Below are 27,458 nucleotides of genomic sequence, written 5' to 3'. Positions count from 1 at the left end.
AACCTGTTATCTCTCCACCTTCCTTCTTCCTACAGATAAAGCCGATTCTTCACCTGGCTCTGAGAATCAACAGTAAGTAATGTATTTTTTAAGGTGAACATTTTATGTGCAAATATTATTTATGCTTTTTTGGTGGCAAATGATATATTGTATAAGAATCTATGATTTTCAAAACTCTGTTAATAACCTTTACTGAAAGTAATGAACTTAACTTTTATACTCTTTTTAAGCTCAGAAAGTAACGTGCAGCTCTACTATTCCAAACACACTTTTAGCTAATTTAATATTTAAATTAAATTTCATTTATCATTGTAAAATAAGTAATATAATTTCCATATCTATGACTTTTGCAAACAATTATACTAGAACTGCCTTTAATAGAAAAATGAAAAACTAAGGGTATATGTGTCACATATTTCTATTTTAATAATTTTACTAATATTCACATATATAGATATGTGTTGATACAGACATTAAAATAAGGAGCAGAAGCTATTGCTAATAATTTTCAATCTATCAAAACAAAATGATAGCACAGACCTAGAGATTTAAAAAAAAATTCCATTAGCAATTATCAGCATAATAAAATTTCCCTCATGAAATTCACTCAAAACAAAAATAAGACAGAAGGCTTAGAAGTTTTCCGATCAAAAGTTCATCACAGAAGCAGCTACATTTATATGAAGATTTGAATATAATTATCTACTGAGGATAAGGAAGTAATTGCCACAAAGAACTGTTTTTTTTTTTTGTTTTTTTTTTTTTGTTTTTTTTTTTTTGGCAAATAAGAAGTGATACCTAGTGACAACGTACAAGGAGTTATTTACCCTGAAGAGGGAGGATTTGACTTTTAAAATATTTTATTAATGTTCTTCTCTATGGCTAACTGCCATCCAAGAAGCTTAGGGAGGATTTTACTGTGCCAGAGAAGATCTGGTGTTGTGTCTTTTGCCAGTTAAAACCAAAGCCTACATCTGCTTGAATGACTCACCCTCTGGAGGATCATCAAAGAAATTAAAGCAATGACAAGTTGCAAAGCCAGGAACTACTCTGTAATGTGGGGTGGGAAGGTCAGTTTGTGCCCCTGAACCGAGGTCAGATTTGTAAGGGGAAGAAGTAAATTAGGAGGAAGAGTGTCAGCCCTCTAAAGCAAGATCTAAATTAGATACTGCTAATAATTCTAATAATGCCATTTAGTAAATTCAAGTAAGGAGCAGAAAATCATATGTAGAAATGAAAAAAAAAAACCAAAACAAAAAAAACCCTTGCTTTTGGGAACTGTCAAGGTGGCTACTATTACTTAGGTATCTTTACAGACGTCCTAGGTGGTGAAGTCTAGAAGTTTGGCAAACTCTGTATGGTGTCATCAGCTGCTTCCTGTAGTATAGACAAGGGGTTGAGATGAAAGAAAGTGACCAAAAGGAAGATTAATATAACATATAAGGTTGAAAAGATTGCATCAAATACTTTTCTGTGCTGATTGATTGATACATAGATGTCTGACTACCCATAATGCACACATTATATACATTTGTGTTGATGCTTTTATTTTTTAAAGATTTAATTAATTAATTAATTGAGAGAGAGAGGGAGAGAGTGGGAGGAGGGGGTGAGGGAGAGGGAGAGACTCTCAAGCAGACTCTGGGCTGAGCCCAGAGCTGATGGGGGTCGGGGAGTGGGCTGGATCCTACTACCCTGCCGTCATGACCCCAGCCAAATTCAAGAGTAGGACAGTTAATTGACTGAGCCACCCAGCTGTCCCTGTGCTGATGTTTTTAATGGTATTTTTTCTGTTCGAATTGTTTGAAACATTTCCATCCCCTCCTTACAGGAGCTAGGGCTTTAAGGCCAAACTGTCTGGGTTTATCCCCAGGTTCTTCTGCATGCAACCACATGACATTGCATTATTAAAAATCTGATCTTGGGACTGCAGATCTATAAACTGGGGTATTGAGTAATATTATGTACTCTCTAGATTGTTAGGAGTTTTTTTTTTTTAAGATTTTATTTGTTTATTTGACAGACAGAGATCACAAGTAGGCAGAGAGAGAGAAGGAGAAGCAGGCTCCCTACTGAGCAGAGAGCCCGATGCGGGGCTCGATCCCAGGACCCTGGGATCATGACCTGAGCCGAAGGCAGAGGCTTTAACTGAGCCACCCAGGCACCCCCCTCAAAAAGATTTTTTATTCCTGGTTATTTCATAAAATACCTTTTTTGTACTATTGTGAGTTGTATGTTTTCTTTTAAATTTTATTTTCTACTTGAGTGTTGTTAACATATGGCAATGGTATTTTTATTGGTTGATATTACATCTTGCAAACTTTTGATTATGATGTATTCTTTATGTAAATGGCCATATCATTTTTAAACAATACTAATATTAGCTCTTCCTTTACAAGACTTACAAATGTGTGTTTTTTTCCATACGGCTTCAACCAGGACCTCTCCACTATGATGCTGAACAGTACTAGTAACATTGCTCACTCTTTTTTTGGTCTCAATATTAAATGAATTCACCTAGAGTTTCTCTAATAACTATATCTGCTAGAGATATTTGGTTATATTTCCATTATCAAATTAATAATGTCTACCTTCCTTCTTCTTATTTTTAACTATAATAGGGGTTAAATTTCACAACATATTTTGTCACATGATTTTTATTTAGTACAGTAATGTGATGAATTGGACCAATATATTTCTAGTTTGAATTATTCTTTTTTAAATTTTTGATTTATTCTTACAGTTCTGATATAAAATTTATTTGATCATAAAAATCTTTGTTTCCATAAAGCAGATTTCTCAGGCAAGGTATGCCTGTATAATTTTTTAAAATATATGTTTTTTATTAATTAATAAGCAGTGATATGATGTCACTAGAGAGAACAACTCATTTATTTCCAAGTGAGTGTTTCAAACTTATGGTAGTCCTAACATTAATGTAAAGAAGCAGCAATATGCTATAATTTAATTGTATGTGTAAGTTAATGCTTCAGAAAGATGCAATTTTCCCCTGCTGTCTGTAATTAGCATTAAACCATCAACACTTAGAATTGTAAATCTTTGAAATGTCTTTGACTTTTCTCTAGTCACACTTATGAGTAATTACTGATCTCTTGAAAAAGAGAAAATTATGAATGGCAGAGCAGAAAAACTATACAAAAGAAGAGAGTTGGTGACATGCATGTAGCAAAATAACTCTTTTTAGGGAAATGATTTAGAAAGAATCAAAGTTTGCTCCTAAGGAAATAACAGAGGAGATATATAACGATACACATTTAGAAATTGTCTACATGTAAGTAAATGACAGGAAAAGGCAGTTACTTTCCTAATTCGTCCTAATGCTTTCTCTGTAACTCTACCAAATGGATGTGCAAATAAAACATATCCTATCTACACTTGTTATTTAGGGAGTTCCCTGGGGGAGAGACATGAGGTAGAACTAAATGCATTGCTCTTACAGCTGATAACAGGTTTTTATCATATTTACTGTATCTGAAATATTTACTTCCAGAGCCTTGCTTTATCCTGGGTCCTTCCCTGTCCTTCTCCAAAGTCCCAGAATGGATCAAGGCAAAAGAAGATAAAACTTTACATTTTACTTTTTCAGAAATGGGAAAATCCAACAAGCTCACAGTGTGGGCACTAGAATGATGGGCTCCCCTAATGATATGCCAAGACAGAGGATGGGCAGAAATCCTGTCATATTCACTTGACCATGCTCAATAATATCAAGCATGCTATCATGGATAAAGTGTGGAAAACCTGATGGATGCCCATTAAAGGAAAGAACAGTACCTGACTGACACTGACTTAACAAAAAAAGGGGAGGATCCTTTTTTCTCTTTTGCTCTCACATTTTCTAGGAGGCCCACTTGAAGCCATGGCAGGGGGATGTGCATGCCCAAGGTGACTAGTATAAGAGAGAGTCCCATGGAGACTTTGTACTGTCACTCCATCACTGAGCAAGTACAGAGTGAGATGTCTTCGGCCATAGCTACTCACAATGTAGTTCAGAAAAAAAATCAAATGTAAAGAAATTGAGGGAAATAAGACCATGAATATGAATCAGAAAAATTGAATAAAATCAAAATTTCCTGGGTGGGCTTTAAATGTTCCTACCCAGAGACAAGGTTAGTGTTTTTGGAGTTAGCCTGTGACTTTCTTTAGAGAGGGGACTCAGAAATGTTCACGGTCTTGAAGGATGTGGCTAAAATCCAGGTTAAGGATTAACATGATCAAAGGCATAAAGGGCATATGCTCAAAGGATAATGAGGTTATTAATGAGGAGCCCATCCTGACTAGAGTTATGGGGAAAAAAAGATTATCTAATGAATAATGTACCAGGGTGTGTTCCACAGGTAACAAAATCTGAGACACAGGAAGTTGAAGAATATGGGATAAATTCCCTAGGACGGAAGGAAAGAGAACCAAGTTACTTTAAGGTGAGGTGAAGCTGTGATATAGTCTTATGGGAAGCTTCAGTCAATCAGCTGAAGTGCTGAGAGATTTCTGCTGTCAACGCTCCCAGCTGAGGGCACAAGCATCCCAAATGGTAACACTAATGTTAATGCTAAGACAGTATGTCTTATATATGTATATGGTGATTTTTTAAATATTTTCAAATTACTCTAACATTACTTATCTCATTCTCAAGAATATATGAAGTGATCCTATGTCACCATAGTCTAACTTGATAAAGATTTTCAATTTCATATAGTTAGTTGAGGAGGAGCTGGGTAAAATAGAATTAATGCCAAGAACAAAAACCCAGGCCTCTTAACACCTATAGTGCCATCTTTCCATTCTCACATACCAGGCACCAAGGTTAGGTGTTCAGGTTTGCTCAGTATGGGACCAGGTATTTCTGAGAAACAAAAATGCCTTCTGTGGACACTAGGTTTATGTATTTGTTTTATACAGAATTAAGTTAATTTTTCTTTCTGTATTCTTTCGTTTCTGTCTTTAGTTTTTCATTTTATTCTCCCACCTCTTCCTCTGTTCTACCTAAAAATTACAGTATAAACAAAATCAACTTTTTATTGTTATAAATGATATTATAATGATATAGAAGAGTTTAAATTTCCAAAGCATTGTAGAAACTCCTGCATAATTTGTATCCCTTATGAGACCCTTATAGGAATATGTTGCCAATTTTGTGATTTTCATTCCAATTATTTCCCTTCCTATTCTAGTTATTAAATGGACAAAAATACCTCATGCCAATAAAATTCTCCATTATATCAACAAAACTACATATATAAAGAATAACAGAGAAAGATTGACTTAATTATTAATATTGTGTTTTTTTCTAATTTTTTCTAATTTCTAATTTTGTCAAATGTGTTTAGTAATCTACTAAATGTGTTTAGTAAACCAGCTATGTAAATAAATAGCCACGAAAATATTTAGAACAATGTAAGCCTTTTTTGTCAAGGCAGTGCATTCATTAAATTCTTTCATTCTTACTTGGAACTCCATGCCCCAAAAAGTATAATACAATTTGGTGGGAACTGCATTTTGAGGTTAAGAGAAACTTGGGTTTTGTCCTAGCAATATGCTATCTAGCAATGATACCGTCAGGAGGTGACTTAATACCTCTGTGCCTCTGTTCTTCTCTTACACAATCACCATAATGCCTAAACTTTTGACTACACCAGGTTGCAAAAAAGCAACTAATACGTTTGACAAAGTCAGAGGTACTTTCCCAAGAGTTGGTCATCTTTTTGTATATCTCCCAACACATGAAGGTTGTCAATATCACTATGCAATAAAATTTCTTTTGTTATCTTAAAACTCATATCAGGAAAGAAATGGCAAATGATCATTAGTGATTTGAAAAGATCTTATTTATAAGATTTATAATTATTTATAATTATTTATAATTATTATTTATAATTAGTGATTTGAAAAGATCTTATTTATAAAGGATTAAGAAGGGTTTAAGGAAACCAGCAAGACCTAATACAATAGTACCCCGTATTACTAATGGTTGGGAGCTATTACTTCTGAGTGTGCAGTGTGAAGAAGCCATTCCTAGAACCAGAGAGTAGCTACACAGGCAAGAGTGTGGAACTAGGGTGAAATGGGCAGTATATACTTGACATTTATATGTTGTACGTCAAAGGCTTCAATCAAGTACTTCCTTTTGTTCTTTAGTCCCCATTGGAAGTTTGCTTCTGGGTGAATTCATTATCATTCTAGTGACATCATGTAACACATCTCCTCTGGCTATATTACTAATGAATTTGGAACAACTGAAATCACTACCTTGTTTTGTTTTGGTTTCCCCCTGTATTCCTCAGTAGTTCATACACTAAACAATCCAATGCAGGTCTTTGTTCCCTTTGTTTTGTTTTCCCAGCAATGGTCTTATTCCTGGAGTTGCTGTTCCTGGCTGTTGTGCTGCTTCCATTCTTTCCTGCAAATGGACAGGTATGGTCAAGGTTGAAATATTTTCAGAATAATTGAAGCAACTTATACACAGAAAGCTATTAGACCAATTTCCATAAGTGAAAAGGAGTATAGAGTCTGGTACATGACAAAGTACTCACTGGTTGCTCAAGTACATAACACAACTAAGTCTAAAGCTGTGGTGACCAATCTTGTAGCCTCTAGCCACATGAGGGTGTTGAACACTGGAAATACAGATTTTTGGAACTGAGATCTGCATATATACATTCCAGAATTCAAGACTTAGTAAAGAAGGAAGGTAAGATATTTCATTAATAATTTTAATATTGATTGCATGATGAAAACATATTTTGAATCCATTAGATAAATAAGTATATAATAAATATCAATTCAATCTGTTTATTTTTTTCTTTTTCAAAGTGGCCACTCAGAAATTAGAATTACATTTGATGCTATCATTATATTTCTATCACCTTGTCCAGAGATGTTCTTTGATTTCCTTTTATTTAATTCATTACAATGTGATCCTCATAGAAAATTAATAATATATTTATATAATTTATTAAAATTAGAAAACCTTCTTCACATATATCACACTTATTTTCATAGTCATTGTATAAGAATAATTATACCTATTTTTTTTCCATTTTATTTATTTTTTCAGCGTAACAGTATTCATTCTTTTTGCACAACACCCAGTGCTCCATGCAAAACGTGCCCTCCCCATTACCCACCACCTGTTCCCCCAACCTCCCCCCCCTGACCCTTCAAAACCCTCAGGTTGTTTTTCAGAGTCCATAGTCTCTTATGGTTCGCCTCCCCTCCCCAATGTCCATAGCCCGCTCCCCCTCTCCCAATCCCACCTCCCCCCAGCAACCCCCAGTTTGTTTTGTGAGATTAAGAGTCATTTATGGTTTGTCTCCCTCCCAATCCCATCTTGTTTCATTTATTCTTATTTTTTAAATTAAAAAAATGAACTTTAGTAAGGGGATTAAGTATTTGGATTTTTTTCATAGTCTTACAATTAGTATATAAAGAATAAAATGATCTAATTATTTCTAATACGCTGCTTCACTTTAATAATGTTAAGAATAAGATTAACCTTTCTCTCTCTTTTTTTAAGATTTTTATTTATTTATTTGATATACAGAGAGAGATCACAAGTAGTCAGAGAGGCAGGCAGAGAGAGAGGGAAGCAGGCTCCCTTCTGAGCAGAGAGCCCAATGCAGGGCTCGATCCCAGGACCCTGGGATCATGACCTGAGCCAAAGGCAGAGGCTTAACCCACTGAGCCACCCAGGTGCCCCAGATTAACCTTTCTCTTAAATGTTTGGTGGGTAGGTGTCTATATAAAGTGTCTGTCTTCTGATCAGAAAAACTCTGAATGTGAAGTTTGGTCATTGCTGTCTGTTCCCTTATTATTCCTTAACTCTGAGCTAACAAGAATAGCTAAGACTCCACAGATCAGACTTTAGACTAGGCCAATACTCAGGTGGTATTCAGAAATATAGTCATTTTGTTATTATAATTATTTTTCAATCTGAAGACAATTTATGCATCACTTACATCTTCATTCAAAAAGTTTGCCACCTTCCCAATCTCTTTCCTAGAGATTTTTTTAAAAAGATTTTATTTATTTATTTGACAGAGAGATAGAGAGTACAAGCAGTGGGAGGGGTAGAGGGAGAGGGAGAAACTGAGCAGGAACCTAACTTCAGGAGAGATCAATCCTAGGACCCTGGGATCATGACCTGAGCCAAAGGCAGACACTTAACAGACTGAGCCACACAGGTGCCCCCTAAAGATTTTTCTTCATGGTCCTTTCCAATCCCCTGTTATCTCTCTGGTCCATCTCCTGGTCTTCATTTATAAAATCATTTAAAATATAGATATATTTTTCTCTTTTGCACTGCCAAATATTTGCTAATCATATTCTCTACATACCTTCTGCCCTGTATGTTTTTTTTTTTTTTCTGAACCTTCTTTTCCTTCTTTTAAAGATTTTATTTATTTGTTTGACAGAGAGAGAGATCACAAAGAGGCAGAGAGGAAGGCAGAGAGCAGGGGAAGCAGGCTCCCTGCTGAGCAGAGAGCCTGATGGATGGGGGACTCCATCCCAGGACTCTGGGATCATGACCTGAGCCCAAGGCAGAGGCTTAACTCACTGAGCCACCCAGGTGCCCCAATTTTCTGTACCTTCTTTTTTAAAAATTATTTTTATTAACATATGATGTATTATTTGTCCCAGGGATACAGGTCTGTGAATTGTCAGGCTTACACATTTCACAGCACTCACCATAGTCCATACCCTCGTCAGTGTCCATAACCCAAACACCCTATCTCTACTCCTCCTCCCCAGCAACCCTCTGTTTGTTTTGTGAAATTAAGAGTCTCTTATGGTTTGTCTCCCTCCCAATCCTATCTCGTATCATTTTTTTTTCTTCCCTAGCCCTACAACCCCCCACCCTGCCTCTCAAAGTCTTCATATCAGAGAGATCATATGATAACTGTCTTTCTCTGATTGACTTATTTTGCTCAGCATAATACCCTCTAGTTCCATCCATGTCATTGCAAATGGCAAGATTTCATTTCTTTTGATGGCTGCATAGTATTCCATTGTGTATATATACCACATCTTTATCCATTCATCTATTAATGGACATCTAGATGCTTTCCATAGTTTGGCTATTGTAGACACTGCTGCTATAAACACTCAGGTGCATGTGTCCCTTCGGATCACTACATTTGTATCTTTAGGGTAAATACCCAGTAGTGTGGTTGCTGGGTCATATGGTGGCTCTATTTTCAACTTTTTGAGGAACTTCCATACTGTTTTCCAGAGTGGCTACACAGCTTCTGCACCTTCTTACTAGAAAACACTATTCATCCTTTATAACCTCAATTCAGACCATCTTTTACAAAGCTTTCCTAACCTGAATCAAGAATTGATCCCTTGTTTTTTATGTATCTAGCAGAATCCACCTATCACTTCAGTTATCGTGTGATATTTTAATTATTATTCATGTCATATAGTCTATTGAAATAAATTCTTTTTTTAGATTTTTTCTAATCATTTTAGAGAGAGAGAGAGTGACACTGCAGAACAGAGATGGGCAGAGAAAGTGGGAGAAAGAATCAAAATAAATTCTCTAGGAATAGATATCGGGATGCCTGGGTGGCTCAGTCAGTTAAGCATCTGCCTTCAGGCCAGGTCATATCCCAGGTTTCTGGAATTGAGTTCCATGTTGGATTCCTCGCTCAGTTGGGAGTTTGCTTCTCCCTCTGGCTGCTCTTCTCCCTGCTTGTGCTGTCTCTCTGACATAGTAAATAAATAAAACCTTTTTTTAAAAAAAAAAAAAGGTAGATACCTTATTAGATCCCTTTAATGCTCAACATTTTTCATATTCCCTGTAGCCCAATAAAAACTTTGTTGAAACTCATTTAAAAACAATAGACATGTCTTCAGTAGGATTTGTATCTACAAAATAAGATAGAAGGAGGAAATAATTACTTCTTTATCAGGGACCAAATTTTGGAATGTTTTGAAATGAAATTCTATTAAGGAGATTTTTGAGGGTCAATGGGAAATATCCAAGGATATTATTTTATGCTTTAGTGTAAAGCAGATGGGTCACTGCTAATATTTCACATGTGTATCCTTTCTAGCTTAAGAGTTAGTAGCTGTGAATGTGCCAGATCTGTGAGTACAATGAAATTCAAGTTAAAAAAAAAAATTCACCATTGGTCCCTGTCCTTAGGAACATACAAGCAAGTAGGAGAAATGAAGGGCCCTGTCTGTCTAGACTTAGACTTTAAACTCTTGGTCATGTTCATATTACATAACACTCATGTGTAATTTTAAGTTATCAAATATCTTAGACTTTGTGGAAACAGATGAGATTGGGCGCATTCAGGGTGGTATGGCTGTAGACAATCTTGAGGGAAAATTTCACACATCCTGCCCTACCTCCAGGCTAGACACCTCCCCCCTCCACCACATGCACAATGATAAAATATACCAAAATTTCAGCAGCTGATTTTTTAAAAAAGATTTTATTTATTTATTCAAGAGATAGAGAGAGATCACAAGTAGGCAGAGAGGCAGTCATAGAGAGAGGGGAAGCAGGCTCCCCACTGTGCAGAGAGCTGGATGTGGGGCTCAATCCCAGGACCCTGAGATCATGACCTGAGCCGAAGGCAAAGGCTTAACCCACTGAGCCACCCAGATGCCCCAGCAGCTGATTTAATAGTTTATGCTGTTACTAAAAAAGGAACAGAGTCAACAATGGCCCATTAATTGGGTGATTTTGTTCCTTCTAAATGGCCTTGGAATTTTTTAATATTGCAAAATTACCTTTTGAATGACCCCATGAAATCAGATCATAATAAAATAGATCATTAAATCTACCATAATAGGAAGAATAATTTTATGAATACTAAATACACTTTGAACTTGAACATCCCTTCCCTAAATACATTATTCCTCTAAATACAGACCATATCAGGTCAAAGTTTCCTTAACATGTAGGATGAATCTTGAGGTCTACTCTCGTCCCATCTGCTGCAGCCTGTGAATTTGAATGAATATCTTAATGTTTCTATGTGTTCCTTTATGATTATAAAATATTATCTCTCATATGGCTAGAAAAGTTACAGTAAGAATTCCCTTGAAACTAGAAATTTGGCATTGGTGGCCTCAGGGGAGATTTCAAGTTGTCATGCCATGAACTCTATCTTCATTCTCAAAACTTCAAATTACTTCTTTCCTACTTGTCATAGCTTCGGCTCAGGTTCATTGGCAATACTTAACAACTAATATTGACTTGAATGCTTTCTAAATCATCCTTGGCTCCCTCGAGTTCACTTATGCACTCTTAAATGCAATTTTAACAAATGTTAAAAAGATAACCTTAATTTTATCTCCCTTTAGGATCCATCCTTTACAACTTTGTTAACCACTCAAAAGCGAGTCCAAGAAAAGATTGTAAATAAACACAATGAACTAAGGAAATCAGTCTCTCCACCTGCCAGCAACATGCTAAAGATGGTAAGAGGTAGTGATAAAGGCTAGTGGTGTGAATCAGCAGTGATTAGAGCAGGCAGCTGATAACTGGCATCTCTTAAGAACTTTGTGCTTACAAAGTTTTGCTTCCATTCTGCTATTTCCTCCCCTCCCCAGTGTCCATAGCCCGCTCCCCCTCTCCCAATCCCACCTCCCCCCAGCAACCCCCAGTTTGTTTTGTGAGATTAAGAGTCATTTATGGTTTGTCTCCCTCCCAATCCCATCTTGTTTCATTTATTCTTGCTATTTCATTTGAACTGTATTATGGGCAGGGCAAAAATTAATTTTTCTTTATAATGGTTAAGTAATTGTCAAGTTTAAAGGGCTATTAAGTCAGGAAGGCAAAATTAGAAGACAGATCTTCAGACATCAAATGTGAAGTCATTGCACTTTTTGTTACTATCTGTCCTATCTACTTTCTTTCAAAATCAGTGTCATTTGGGGTAAATAATAGTCCACTTTCCAAGACACAATCTATAAATACTAGATGTCTCCCTTTTGAATGCAATAGGCTATAAGTGGAATTGGGAGTAATCTGGGCCAGTTTATTACTATTACTATTACTATTACTATTACTATTACTATTTAAAGACTTCACATATTGATGAGTATTTAGACTAGAACTATTCCTAAAAATCCTAGGTGTGGCTCCTGTACTATCATAAATTGTCAGATATTGTATTAGATGTTTCTCTCAGTAGACACATCATTTATGAACTTCTGTTCATGTGCAAATGGGCATTGGAGAAGATAAACACACACATACCTCCCTAACAAAAAGATTTCATCATACCAACGACAATTAATATATCTAAAGAAGTTTTAAAGTAGTGCAAATCAACCTACCAATCAGATTATAAAGCATATGTTTCATTGGAGTTGAAGCTTTAAGTGTATTTTTTTTTCTTTTGGCATTTAGGAATGGAGCGCAGAAGCAGCAGCAAATGCCCAAAAGTGGGCAAACAAGTGCACTTTAGAACACAGTGTGCCAGAGGACCGAAAAACCAGTATGTAGATGAGTAAATATTTGTTGAATAAATGAACAAATAAAATAACATTGGAAAAATCAAATAGAATGGAACATTCTGGGATGTTGTAAGAAGAGTAGTAAATAAATGTTGCTTATACTGCTTGCTTTAAAAATCGGACTATCTGTAGAGAGAGAGAGAATTATAAGTATTTTGGGCTTCTTGACTGTTTACATTATGCAAATAATTTCTGAAGCTATACTTCATTTGTTCCTCTCAATGAGCTCATGAGTTAACGAGTCATGTAGCATCATTTCTCCAGCTTCAAAGCTTAGGGACATGGGGGAAAAGACCAAGGAGCACATCCTGAAGTTGTGTCATGTACTGGAAAGTTAACCAGGTTTATTGATTTCTTTTTTAAAATATTTTATTTAAATGCAATTTAATTAACAGATACTGTATTATTAATTTCAGAGGTAGAATTCAGTGATTTGTCAGTTGCATACAAACCCAGTGCTCATTATATCAGGTGCCCTCCTTAATGCCCATCACCCAGTTACCCCAACCCCCCCACCTCTCTGCCAGCAGCCCTGAGTTTGTTTCCTATAGTCAAGAGTCTCTTATGGTTTGCCACCCTCTCTGTCTTCATCTTATTTTATTTTTCCTTCCCTTTACCTATGTTTGCCTGTTTTATTTCTTAAATTCCACATATGAGTCTTTGAATGAGTGAATGGAATGAAAAGAATGAAATCTTGCTGTTTACAATGATGTGGATGGAACTAGAGAGTATTATGCTAGGTGAAATAACTCAGTCAGAGAAAGACAGGCTTATTGATTTCTAACCCACTGCCTTTTTGCAAATTTAGCTGCTTGGTGTTTAAATATCTCCTTATTTTGTATTCATAAATATACTGAATTACGAGACTAGTTCCTGAATTTTGTTGTAAAAATACTTAAACTTTTAATATCATCATGAATATGTTCATTCAGTTTTTACTCTTTGATAATAGTGAAGTAGTTTGCATAGACTGTGTACCAAGAATATTTTATATTCTCTTTAAGCAGCATCTAGACATTATATTTCAAGCCACCAAAATGTAAATACTAAGTGAGAGCTGAAAAGAGGCAAATGAATCTGAGCTGCAAAATATTTCATTATTTTTTATTACTTTTATTGTAGCAACAATGCTTTTTTAAAAAATTCTATTGTAGTGAGAATACTTAACATGAGACCTACACTTTTGACCAATTTTTAAAATTACTATATTGGAACAATGTTGTACAGCAGATACCTAGAACTTATTTACCTTGCTTACCTGAAATTCATTGATTAGTAAGTCCCATTTCTCCTTTCCCTCATCCTCAGCCACCACCATTGCACTCTGATTCTGTGAATTTTACTCTTAGATATTTCATATAAATGGACTCGTGCAGTAATCTCTCTGTGACTGGTATATTTCCCTTAGCATCATGCCCTCAAATTTCAGCCATGTTATCACATATTGCAAAACTTCCTCCTTTCTTTTAAAGATGAATGATATTCCATTGTGTGTGTGTGTGTGTGTGTGTGTGTGTGTGTGTGTGTGTGTGTGTGAGTGATCTTGTCATCCACTCACTTGTCCATGGACATTTAAGTTGTTTCCAAATATTGCCTATTTTGACTACTGCTGCAATGAACGTGAGTGTGCCAATATCTCTTAAAGATGCTGATTTCAATTCTTTTGGATAAATACTCAGAAGTGGTATTGCTGGATCATTTTGTAGTTCTACTTCTAATTTTTTGAGGAAATTCCATACTGCTTTCCATGGTAGCTACACTTATTTTTTTATTCTCACCAACAGTGTACATGATTCTGATTTCTCTACATCCTCACCATCACACTTGTCTCTTTTTTCTTTTTTCTTTTTTTCATAATAGACATCACAGTAGGTGTAAGGTGATATCTCATTGTGACTTTGATGTACATTTCTCTGATGATGATTAGTAATGTTGAGCATCTTTTCAAATACATGTTGGTTATCTGTATGTCTTCTTTGGAAAAATACCTGTTTATGTCTTCTGATCAAAAAATAGGCAGAAGATTTGAACAGGCATTTTTCCAAAGAAGACCTACAGGTGGCCAGCCATGACATGAAAAGATGCTCAACATCACTCATCATGGAAATGCAGTCAAAACCACAGTGAGGTGTATCATCTCACACCTACCAGAATGGCTAAAATAAAAAACACAATAAACAACAACTGTTGGAGAGGATGTGGGAAAAAATTAACCCTCATGCACCGTTCATGGGAGTGCAAACTGATGCCACAACTGTGGAAGAGAATGGAGTTTCTTCAAAAAGTTAAAAATAGTACTATCTTGCAATCCAGTAATTGTGCTACTGGGTATTTACCCTAAAATATCAAAAATACTAATTCAAAGGGATACATGCACCCCTATGTTTATAGCAGCATTATTTTATAATAGCCAAATTATGGAAGCAACCCAACTGTCCATTGAAAGGACAGAATGAATAAAGATGTATATATACATATGCAAACATATGATACAATATTATTCGGCCATAAAAAAAGAAATTTTGCCATTTGGAACAACATGGAGCTAGAGAGTATAATGCTAAGCAAAATCACTCAGAGAAAGATAAATACTATATGATTTCACTCATATTTGGAATTTAAGGAACAAAATAAATAAGCAAAGGAAAAGAAGAGGGACAAATCAAGAAAATGACTCAACTATAGAGAACAAACTGATGGTTACCAGAGGGGAAGTGGGTGGGAGGATGAGTGAAATAGGTGATGGGGATTAAGGAGTGCATTTGTGATGAGCACAGAGTGATGTAGAAAATTGTTGAATCACTATAGTGTACACCTGAAATTAATATAACACTGTATGTTAACTACATTGGAAATAATAAAATAAAATTAAATAAAAGTAAAATGCTAAATAAAAAGTGGTAAATAAAAAATAGGGAAAATAAACAAAAAAAAAACTGCCCATTTTAAAATGGGGTTAATTTTTGCTATTGGGTTATATGAGTTCTTTTTGTATTTTGAAAATTAACTCTTTATCAATTATATGCTATGTAAATGTTTTCATCCATTCCATATGTTACCTTTCCATTTTCTTGATATTTTCTTTTGTTGTGCAGAAACTTTTTAATTTTATTCAGGCCCACTTATTTATTTTTGCTTTTCTTACTTGTACATTTGTGTCCTATCCAGGAAAGAATTGCCAAGGCCAATGTCAAAGAGGTTTTTCCCTATATTTTCTTCTAGGAGGTTGACAGTTTCAAGTTCTACGTTTAAATCTTTAATCTGTTTTGAGTTAATTTTTGTGAGTTCTCTAAAATAGAGGTCCAAATTTACTCTTCTGCATGTATCTGTCCAATTCTCTCATCACCACTTATTGAAGAAAGTATTTTTTGCCCATTGAGAAGAACCAATTTTGTAAAATGTCCATGTTACCCAAAGCCATTTATATACCTGTTGTCAAGTTGTACATCTTCCTTGAAGAAATATCTATTCAAGCTCATTGTGATCAGAAAAGATCTATAGTCAGTTCCTTGAGAAGCCCCCTGAAAAAGATGGATCTTTGGGCATTTCATTCAACTCTTTTCCTGCTCAGGAAGAGGATGAAAATTGGGTTTTTTATCTGCTCATTCTGCTGAACTAGAAAGGGAACCTGAGGCAACTGTGAACCCAAATCTTTCTCTTCTTATTTGCTCCAGGCAACCAGATTATGCTAGATCTGATTAGCGTTCTCAGAGAGGCAAGGATTGTTTTTGGCAGTCTTTGGGGTAGCCTCTGGAAAATTTGTAGCATCGGATGCATAGACCAAATCTGCTCCACTCTAGGGAGAAACAGGAAGCAGTGGTGTTAGTTGGCTTGCTCTATACTGAGCTAGAGAGAAGAGCTATGGCATCTACCAATTCAAACTACCATCTCTGCTCTCCCTCAGGGAGCAACACTGTGCAAAAAACTTCAGAGCTCCAAGACTGGCAAGACAGATGTCAGTTCTTTGGGCAGCATTAGAGAAATTAGAGGACCGGACCCACCAATCAACTCTTTGCTTCCCCAGGAGGAAGCTGAGAACTAAGATTATTCATTTGCTTGCTCTGTGCTGAGCCAAGGGGAAGAGATATGGTACCTACCAGCTCAAGCCATCATCTCCATTCTTCTCCAGGTAGGGTAACCTGTGCCAGACTGTCAGAGTTCTAAAATTATCAAGACAGAAGCAAGCCATCTGGGGAGTTTCCTTAGGGAAGGTTGGAATGTTGGACACTGGAATCAACTCCTTCCTTCCCCCTGAGAGAAGTTGGGAGCTAGGGGACCTCTTCCTGATCATAAGGGAAGCACTGTGCTGAGGGTAGGCATTCTAGCAAAAGGGTGTCCCTATAGACTTCAGTGAGTCTGGGTTCATATTCTCCCATGGTTAAGGAGTCTTTCAGTTAGTTTTCCCACAAAAAGCAATTTGTTTGGAAACTGTTGCTGAATCAGTGTGTTTGTTAGGGAAATGAGAGTCCAGAGCTCCCTACTCCCCCATCTTGGTGATGTCACCTTCTGCAAGGCTCTTCTTGGCTAATTCTCTGAGGAAAATTGACCTTATGACATTCTGATTTAGTGATTAAGAAGAATCCAAAAGCTTTGAAATCTGCCATCCCTCTTGATGTCAGTTGCCTGTTAATTGGGGCTCTTATAGACTGCCTGTAGAACTCTTTTTCGAAGGTCACATAAAAATCATAATTATAAACATTTACACAGAGTCCAATATGTGAAAAATCTCTGATGAGGGTGAACAAGAGGTGGAGAAAAAGAATGAAAGTTGGTCACTGTCTTTTGAGAATTTACAGTATAAGGCTGAGAGCATAGGCATCATTACAATGTGGAGAAGTTGCCTTCTTTTTTTTTTAAATAATATTTTTGAATAATAATGTCTTTGTAACCAATGTAAACTTTTGCATGTTGATGCCTGTCTCTGCATCCTAGACCAATCTTTTTTTTTCTTTTTTTTTTTTTTTTAAGATTTATTTATTTTAGGGACACTTGGGTGACTCATTTGGTTAAGGGTCTACCTTCAGCTCAGGTCATGATCCCAGGGTCCTGGGATCAAATCTGGCATCAGGCTCCCTGCTCAACAGTCAGCTTACTACTCCCTCTGCCTGCAGTTCCCCCTGCTTGTGCTCCCACTCTCTCTCACAAATATATAAATAAAATCTTTTTTAAAAGATTTATTTATTTTAGAGAAAGAGATAAGAGTGTGTGCAGGAGGAGGGGCAGAGGGGGAGAGAGAAAGAGAGAGAGAGAACCCCAAGCAGACTCCCTGCTGAGTGGGGAGCCTGATGCAGGGCTTGACCTCATTATCTGAGATCATGATCTGAGCTGAAATAAAGACTCAGCCTCTTAAGCTACTAGATTATCAAGGTACCTTTAGACAGATCTGTCTTCCATTCAGCTTTAGAGCAGAGAAGGACAGAAGCCCTTTTAATTATGTATTACAATTATAAATATAGACAGTGTGTTTGAAGGGCAACATCCTTGTGTACATATAGTTGATTTCTTTTTTTTTTAATTTTATGTTAGTCACCATAGAGTACATCATTCATTTTTGATGTAGTGTTCCATGATTCATTATCTGCGTATGACATCCAGTGTACATTGCAACATATGCCCTCTTTAACACCCATCACTGGGCTACCCCATCTCCAACCCCCTTCCCTTCTGAAACCCTCAGATTGTTTCCTGGAGTCCATAATGTCTCATGGTTCATCTCCCCCTCTGATTCTCTGGCCCCCCTTCAGTTTTCCCTTCCTTCCACTCTGGTCTTCCGTGTTATTCCTTATGTTTCACATATGAGTGAAACCATGTAGTTGATTTCTTTTACCATTGCATGTTTTATTGCTTCCTCAAGAATAATCCATTTATCTTTAGATACAAAATGTGGTGAGAATCTCTTTATGTCAAGTTACCCTGCTTCCTGGTCAGATGCAATCCAAACCTGGTATGATGAGCACCATGATTTTGTCTATGGTGTAGGACCTAAGAGTTCCAATGCAGTTATTGGACATTACACCCAGGTAAGACAAAGAAATGAAAATACTTTGACCACAAATACTCTAACATGAAAGCATCTAAATTATGACCAAATCCAATGTTCAATTTGGGTAAGAGCATGAATAAATATGATAATTCTGGCATTGCTGGTACTTCATCTAGAGTTGTCTTTTTTTTTTTTTTCCATCACTTGCAAAACTCTTGGTAAGGAAGCATATTCCATACTTTTTCAAAATTAGAAATGGATAAAATAGTAAAGATACATTAAGATTTAATATTTTAAAATTTGTGATTTTTTTAAATAATTGAATTAAATATTTTCAAATGGTACTTGGCTACAAACTATGATAGTATCATTTTTTCAGTGTTACAGTTGCTACTATTTTTTGCAGTATTTTCCCTCTTCTTTAATGCACTCTCCTATATTCCTTTTTGGAATTGTAGGTTGTTTGGTACTCTTCTTACCGTGTTGGATGTGGGGTTGCCTATTGTCACAATCAAAAGACTCTAAAATACTATTATGTTTGCCAATATTGTCCTGCGTAAGTATATACTTTAGAGTTTCATGCAATAATCTTACGTGCAATTTAATATTTTAAAAATTCTTGTATGGTAGACAAACTAGAATATAAAACATTTCAGTAATGGAAAGGAATAAATGCTTTTTTCATTTTTTTAAAAATGATGTATAGTTCATACACAATGTCATATTATTTTAGGTGTATGACATAATGCTAGGTCTATACTTTATGCTATGCTCACCACAACTGTAGCTATCACCAGTCACCATACAATGCTATTATAACTATTATAATATTATTGAGTATAGTCCTTATGCTGTACTTTTTATTCCCATGACTAACTTTTTCCATAACTATAAGCCTGTACTTCCCACTCCCCTTCAACTATTTTTAAAATTTTTTTAAGATATTTTATTTATTTCGCAGAGAGAGAGAGAGATCACAAGTAGGCAGAGAGGCGGGCAGAAAGAGAGGGGGAAGCAGGCTACCCACTGAGCAGAGAGCTCAATGCGTGGCTCGATCCCAGACCTTGAGATCATGATCTGAGCTGAAGGCAGAGACTTTAACCCACTGAGCCACCCAGGTGCCCCTCCCCTTCAACTATTTTGCCCCCCCCATTTCCACCCCTCTGTCAAACATCAGTTTGTTCTTGTACTTATATTTGTGCTTTTATTTATTTATTTATTTATTTTTTAGAATCCCTATATAAGTGAGATCAAATGGTATTTGTCTTTATCTGTCTAACTTATTTCACTTAGCATGATACCTTCTGGGTCCATCCAGAAGGAATACATCTTTGGAAATGACTTTTAAGTTGAGATACATTCAGCTTCTCAGGGAAGAGACCAGGTTCTCAATTCCAAGTATAAAATCTGAAACTCTCTTTTCTCAGTTACAAAGTGGCATCTTTTCTATCAGTTGCCTTTCCCTTGAGCCCACAGCTATTCCATGAGCAATACTCTAGATTTGATATCATCACACCTCAATAACTTCACACTTTAGAATGGTGGCAGCTTGATGGTTAAGAAGTGATGGTAGTGGAGTGGCAAGTAGGGGATGGCAGATTGAGATTTTAGCTTCTCCTGCTAAAATATCCCTTGTCCCATTTATCTAAAAAATCACCCACATTATTACCTCACAGATTATTCATTCTTTTACAGCTCAAAGGTTTTTCAAGAGATCCTTAATGTACTTCAGGGTCTAGAAAAGAACAAAGTCTTTTCTTTATTTTTCAGAAGTTTTCACAAAATCTCTATAATGAACCATCCTTTGAGGTCTTGACCTATAGCAGGAAATATGTTATTTCATCAAGGATTATGTCTGAACTTACCCTCAATAAATTCTGTGGATATACTGAAGATCTAATCTCAATATCTCTGTTAGCATTAATTTCTTTTAATGTTTGGCGTTTCTTGCCAATGGAGACAGGAGGACCCCTAGAACCAAGACTCCTACAGGATTTATTTGAGACTGTAGATAACCTGAGCATGTGGATATCCAGGGTGAAAAGTATGACCTCCAACATCATTTTCCTGCAAGCACTTATTAAGGTTTACTAGAAAGAATTGAGAGGTCTGGACACCTGAGTGGCCCAGTGGGTTAAAGCCTCTGCCTTCAGCTCAGATCATGGTCCCAGGATCCTGGAATTGAGCCCCACATCAAGCTCTCTGCTTGGCGGGGAACTTGCCTCCTCCTCTCTCTCTCTGCCTCCCTCTCTGCCTGCTGGTGATCTCTGTCTGTCAAATAAATTAAAAATAAATAAATAAATAAATAAATAAAAATAAACTTTAAATAAATAAATAAATAAAAGAAAACAAAAGAAAAGAAAAAGAACAGAGAGGTCCTAGGAGAATGCACCCAAACTCACTGGTTGGCTCTAGGAGAGGAGGGTCTGGGGCTAGGCATCTGAAGTGAGTGTTGGAGTGAATAACGCGGAAAAGCAGGAATGAGAGAAATTCCAGAACATGTTTGTGTCTTATTTCACATTTTTCCAGGGACTCACACATGGTTATTATATTCTGTGCAGGGAGTGAGATTCAGGTGTGTGGCTTTGTATTTTTGGCCCACTTGGTACTATTGAGACTTTGACTCTCTTGAATAATATTCATCAATGAGATGTAAGTTAGTTATTGTAGGATCAATATACCTTAGTGATTAGTGTTAATAAAACTGTTTTTTCTAACATTCCCATTTTTTATAAACATTAAAATCTCACACACAAATCCTCTAGACATTCAAAAACCTTTAAGCATCCCTACTACTAAAAACACACATCAAAAACTACTTTAAAATCTTCTTATTAATGGGGCGCCTGGGTGGCTTAGTGGATTAAGCCACTGCCTTTGGCTCAGGTCATGATCTCAGGGTCCTGGGATGGAGCCCCGCATCGGGCTCTCTGCTCTGCAGGGAGCCTGCTTCCTCCTCTCTCTCTGCCTGCCTCTCTGCCTACTTGTGATCTCTCTCTCTGTCAAATAAATAAATAAAAACTTAAAAAAAAAATCTTCTTGTTAAGATTTTATTTATTTGAGAGAGTGATTGAGAGAGAACAAGAAGTGAGGAAGGACAAGCAGATTCCCCATGGTGCAGGGAGCCTGATATGTGGCTTGACCCCAGGACCTTGGAATCATGACCTAAGCTGAAGGCAGACAACTTACTGAGCTACCTTGGTGCCCCAAATAAATACCTCCATCTTTAAAAAAAAATTATTTATTTATTTGACACAGAAATAGATCACAAGTAGACAGAGCAGTAGGCAGAGAGAGGGGGGAAGCAGGCTCCCTGCTGAGCAGAGAACCTAATGCAGAGCTCAATCTCAGGACCCTGAGATCATGACCTGAGCCAAAGGCAGAGGCTTAACCCAATGATGCATCCAGGTGTCCTCAATGCCACCATCTTGAAGCCAAAATTATCCAGGGGCTTTACCTTCCCTAGCTTATAGCATAGAAATTATCATTTTTAATATAAAATTATATGTAACTTTAAGCATTTACATACTGCAACCCTTTTGCTCCCAAGTTGTGCAGACTCTCTAAAGGATATGTTTTATCACTATCCAGCAACTTGGGGTTCACTAATTTAGCAATCTGACCACATCTTTTGGGGAAGAAAAAATGTCATGTTAAAATGGATTCTGAATATTTTAGACCCTATTAATCCCATTTCAGTTGTTCAGGCTGTGAAATTATGGTCAAAGATATGAGTGAATATGTAAGTTGTTTTCTTTACACTGATACCTGAGTACGTGTTGAGAATTTTAGTTTTTCAGTTATTCGATATGATGAAAAACATTGACCAAATATTCAGGTATACATGGTGATAGATGCTACCCTGGAAGTATAAACTAAACTGAAAAATGAAAAATGTTTGACATTTTGTATTTCAAATTTCAGTGGTAATCTTATTAGCAAGATACATACTCCTTACCTGAAAGGAAAAACTTGTGCCAGCTGTCCTCATCACTGTGTCAATGGACTATGCAGTAAGTTTGATGTCATTTGTTTGTTGATACATATAATAAAATAACCTGACTCCTTTTTTCTCTATGGGTACCTCTTATCTTTTAAATTATTTATTTAAAGTCAATTTAATTAACATTATATTATTTGCCTCAGGGGTAGAATTTAGTGATTCATCAGTTGCATATAGTAACCAGTGCTCATTACACTAAGTGCCCTCCTTAATGCCCATCATCTAATTACCCCATACTTGCACCCACCTCCCCTCCAGCAACCTTCAGTTTGTTTTCTAGAGTTTAGCGTCTCATGGTTTGCCCCCCTGTCTGTTTTCAACTTATTTTATTTTTCCTTCCTTTCCCTTATGTTCATCTGTTTTGTTTCTTAAATTCCACATATGAGTGAGATCATATAGTGTCTGTCTTTCTTTGATTGACTTATCTCACTTAGCATAATTCCCTCTAGTTCCAACCATGTTGTTGCAAATGGCAAGATCTTGGTTTTTTTGATGGCTGGGTAATATTCTAATATATATATATATATATATATATATATATATATATATTTCTATGGATATATATGCTACATCTTCTTTATCAGTTCACCTACCAATGGACATCTGGGCTCTTTCCATAGTTTGGCTTTTGCGGATATTGCTACTATGAACATTGTGGTTCATGTGCTCCATCGAATAGCTATGTTTGTAGACTTTGGATAAATACCTAGTAGTGCTGTTTCTGGGTCATTGGGTAGCTCTATTTTTAACTTTTTGAGGAACCTTCATATTGTCTTCCAGAGTTTGCATTCCCATCAACAGTGAAAAAGAGTTCCTGCCAACATCAGCTGTTTCCTGATTTGTTCATTCTAGCCGTTCTGACCTGTGTGAAGTGGTATCTCATTGTAGTTTTGATTTGTATTTCCCTGATGCCAAGTGATGTGGAACATTTTTTCATATGTCTGTTGGCCATTTCTATGTATTTTTGGGGTAAATATCTGTTCATGTGTTCTGCCCTTTCTTGACTGGATTTTTGGTTTTGAGGTGTTGAATTTGATAAGTTCTTTATAGATGTTGATACTAACCCTTTATCTGATAAGACATATTTCACAAATATCTTCTTCCATTCCATCGGTTGTCTTTTAGTTTTGCTGACTGTTTCCTTTGTTGTTCAGAAGATTTTGATCTTGATGAAGTCCTAATAGTTCATTTTTGTTTTTGTTTCTTTTGGCTTTAGAGATGTGTTTAGTAGGAAATTGTTGTGGCCGAGGTCGAAGAGGTTGTTGCCTATGTTCTTCTCTAGAATTTTGATGAATTCCTGTCTCAAATTTAGGTCTTTCATCCATTTTGAGTCTATTTTCGTGTATGGTATTAGAAAGTGATCCAGTTTCATTCTTCTGCATATGGCTGTTCAGTTTCCCAAACAACATTTTTTGAAGAGACTGTCTTTTTTTTCCATTGGATATTCTTTCTGCTTTGTCAAAGATCCGTTGACCATAGAGTTGAGGGTCCTTTTCTGAGGTCTCTGTTATGTTCCACTGATCTAGGTGTCTGTTTTTGTGCCAGTACCATACTGTCTTGATGACAACAGCTTTGTAATAAGACTTAAAGTCTGGCACCGTGAGGCCATCAGCTTTGGTTTTCTTTTCCAACATTTTTTTGGCTATTTTGGTCTTTTCCTGTTTCATACAAATTTTAGGATTATTTGTTTCTGCTCTGTGACCAATGTTGACAGGAATCGCATTGAATGTGTAGATTGCTCTGGGCAGCATAGACATTTTAACAATATTTGTTCTTCCAGTCCATGATCATGGGATGTTTTTCCATGCCTTTGTGTCTTCCTCAATTTCTTTCATAAGTATTCTCTAGTTTTCAGAGTACAGAGCTTTTACCTTTTGATTAGGTTTATTCTTAAATGTCTTATGGTTTTTTGGTCCAGTTGAATGGGATGAATTCCTTGATTTCTCTTTCTTCTGCCTCATTTTTAGTGCTGAGAAATAGGAATAATAAATCAACAAAATCAATATTTTATATCCTGCTAATTTGCCAAATTCCTGTATCTAACAAATTTTTGGTGGAGTCTTTTGGATTGTCTACATAGTGCATCATCTGATGAACATGGATACAAAAATTCTCACCAAGGCCTTAGCTAATAGCATCCAACAGTACATTAAAAAGATTATTCACCAGACCAAGTGAGATTTATTTCTTAGCTGCAAGGAGGGTTCAACATCTGCATATCAATCAATGTGATACATCACATTAATTAAAGAAAGGATAAAAACCATATGATCCTCTCAGTAGATGCAGAAAAAGCATTTGACAAAATACAGTATTGTTTCTTGATAAAAACTCTCTGCAGGATAGGGATAGAAGGAACATACCTCAATATCATAAAAGCCATAGACTCCTTTTTTAATTTTTTTTAAGAATTAGGAAAGCTTCTGATTGTAACCAACTCAAACAATGTCTTCATGCAAAAGACAAAAATAAAAGTATGCAATAGATGTGTCTAATCAAAAATTTTACATCGTATCTATGTATTATTTGCAATGAAATTCCTGTTACCATGTGTAACCTAAAGAAACATCTACCATCAATATATAAGCACTTGTTACATATGGGCATATATAAAAATGTTTCTGTGGAAATAATTCATTGCAATTAAATATTTTTTCTATCAAAGATAATGGAATTACATCAAAAGTGAGATTTTAAAAGAGAAAATATGTACAAGATATAACAGTGTGAGAACAGACACAGATCAGTTCAGACACCAGTCTTTATATAATTAATAAGTTTATCATTCTAAATTCTTCATTTCCCCTCAGTATGCTTAGAATAATCAAGTTTAATTTTTTTCAAGTTTAATTTAATAAGCACTCACACTTGTGTTTGCTAGCAATTTTAACATACTTTTAAAATGACAATCAAATCTGCATATAGCATTGTTAGCTCACAGAAGCCTCAAAATATTATGGCAAAAGATTAAATTTAGTGTCATATAATATATCATGTTTAGTGTTATGGAGTTAAATACAAAGAATTGGTATTTTTGTTTAGTTGTGATATGTTATTAAAATTATTAAGCCTGGTGGTGGGTGTTATGGAGGGCACGTATCACATGGAATACTGGGTATGGTGCATAAACAATGAATTTTGGAACACTGAAAAAAAATTAAATAACTTAATTAAAAAAATAAAAAACCTCATAAGCCACCAAAAGTGAATAAATCGAGTATGACTGCAATGTAAAAATACATATATGTGTAAAATTCAATGAGTTAAATAATTAAAATTAAATATTATAATATAAATAAAACTAAGGCTGACCTCAAACACAAATTAAAATGAAAAAAAATAAATTAAATTGAAATTAAATTAAAATTAAATTTAAAAATTAAATTAAATTAAATTGAAAAAAATTATTATGAACAATGCAGCTAACCCATTAACTGAAATTTTTACCTTTCAAATGCATTCACTAGATTGATCTGCACCATTCTTTCTGAGTGAATTGTATAGGCCTAATTCAGAATATTGAATGATATCAAAGCTATACATCCATTAAAGAAGAAAATATTTACTCCTCTGTTGAATACTATTTGTTAAGGTGTTTGGAATTGAACTTGTTAGCAATAAGCAACCAACTGAAAGATTTTTCAACAGAAAAGTAATGAGATCAGAATTGTGTTTTATGAAAATCTGGCAGTAGTGAATGGAAGCCAACTTGGAGACTGTTGAAAATGGGGGTTCAAAAAGCAAATAGATGTTTTTACTGCATTAGGACAAAAGTAATGAAGAGAAATGGACAGTAATGAGCAAAAGGAAGGAAGTAGCAAAACGGTGTTTGTTTCTTGTACTTGGTAAATGCTGATAAAAAGTAAAAAGCAGGGGCACCTGGGTGGCTCAGTGGGTTAAAGCCTCTGCCTTCGGCTCAGGTCATGATCCCAGGGTCCTGGGATCGAGCCCCATATCGGGCTCTCTCCTCCGTGAGGAGCCTGCTTCCTCCTCTCTCTCTGCCTGCCTCTCTGCCTAGTTGTGATTTCTCTCTGTCAAATAAATAAAATATTAAAAAAAAAAAAGTAAAAAGCAGTGAGTTCATGTTGATTCCCAGTTCCTGGTTTGAATTATTTAATAACTAGGAATTTCATTTCTCTGATACTGGGGAAATTGAGTTGGGAGTTGGAGAGTGACTCCAAAGAAACGCCACACTTGGGAGTAGAATGATGAATTTAGTTTGAGAGTTATTGAGTTTATGGCCAATGAGGAACTCCAAAGTAGAAATGTCTGATAATCATAGTGAAATTCCTTCTTGTTTTTACATTTACATTTTCTCATAATGATTTCTTACTCTTGAAAGAAAGACTAGTGTCACTAGAGTCTGGATAGAGCAACAGTGTCTAATAAAATCTTTTGCAATAATGGAAATATTCAATATTTGCCCTGTCCTATAAAGTAACCTCTAGAAAAATTGATTATTGAGTGCTTGATGTGTAACAAGTATCACCAGTGACCTGAAAATTTATTTTTTAATATTATGTAATTTTAATTAATTTAAGTTTATGTTTAGACAACCACATGGCTAGAAGCTATAATTTTGGACAGTGTAATTGTAGAGAAACTCATTTGAGTTTATTTTACTTTATTTTCTGAGAAAAGAAAGTACGTCAATTCATTTTAGAAACATTCCAGAAAGCTCAAATTTTAAAAGAAGTCATGGATTAATGTGTCTCTTTGCATCGTAGTGTTATCCCAACTTGTTTGCTCAATTGTCTTCTCTGCATTTACATTGAATTTATTGTTTGCATTGCTGCTATGGAGGAAAACAATAATGAACTGACTAATTTCTTTGTTTTTATTCCAGCCAACAGTTGTGAACATCAAAATGAATTTTCTAACTGTAATGTTTTGAAGAAAAACTATGGCTGTGACCATGATTTTGTCAAGAAAAATTGCAAGGCCTCCTGTGAATGTGAAGACAAAATTTACTAA

General features: G+C 35.7%; 1 protein-coding gene across 1 annotated transcript; it reads left to right on the top strand.

Moving 5' to 3' along the window:
- Positions 1-48: 48 nt before the first annotated feature.
- On the top strand, positions 49-27,458 carry LOC123942068 (cysteine-rich secretory protein 2-like). Its single transcript, XM_046006023.1, has 8 exons — positions 49-72; positions 6,362-6,432; positions 11,341-11,457; positions 12,392-12,479; positions 18,373-18,518; positions 18,940-19,037; positions 22,406-22,494; positions 27,331-27,458. The coding sequence occupies exons 2-8, from the start codon at positions 6,364-6,366 to the stop codon at positions 27,456-27,458; spliced, it is 735 nt and encodes a 244-aa protein (XP_045861979.1). The 5' UTR covers positions 49-72; positions 6,362-6,363.

This window comes from Meles meles, chromosome 5, assembly GCF_922984935.1.
Source record: "Meles meles chromosome 5, mMelMel3.1 paternal haplotype, whole genome shotgun sequence".
Lineage (NCBI taxonomy): Eukaryota > Metazoa > Chordata > Mammalia > Carnivora > Mustelidae > Meles > Meles meles.
This window is presented reverse-complemented; position numbering and strand designations above follow the sequence as displayed.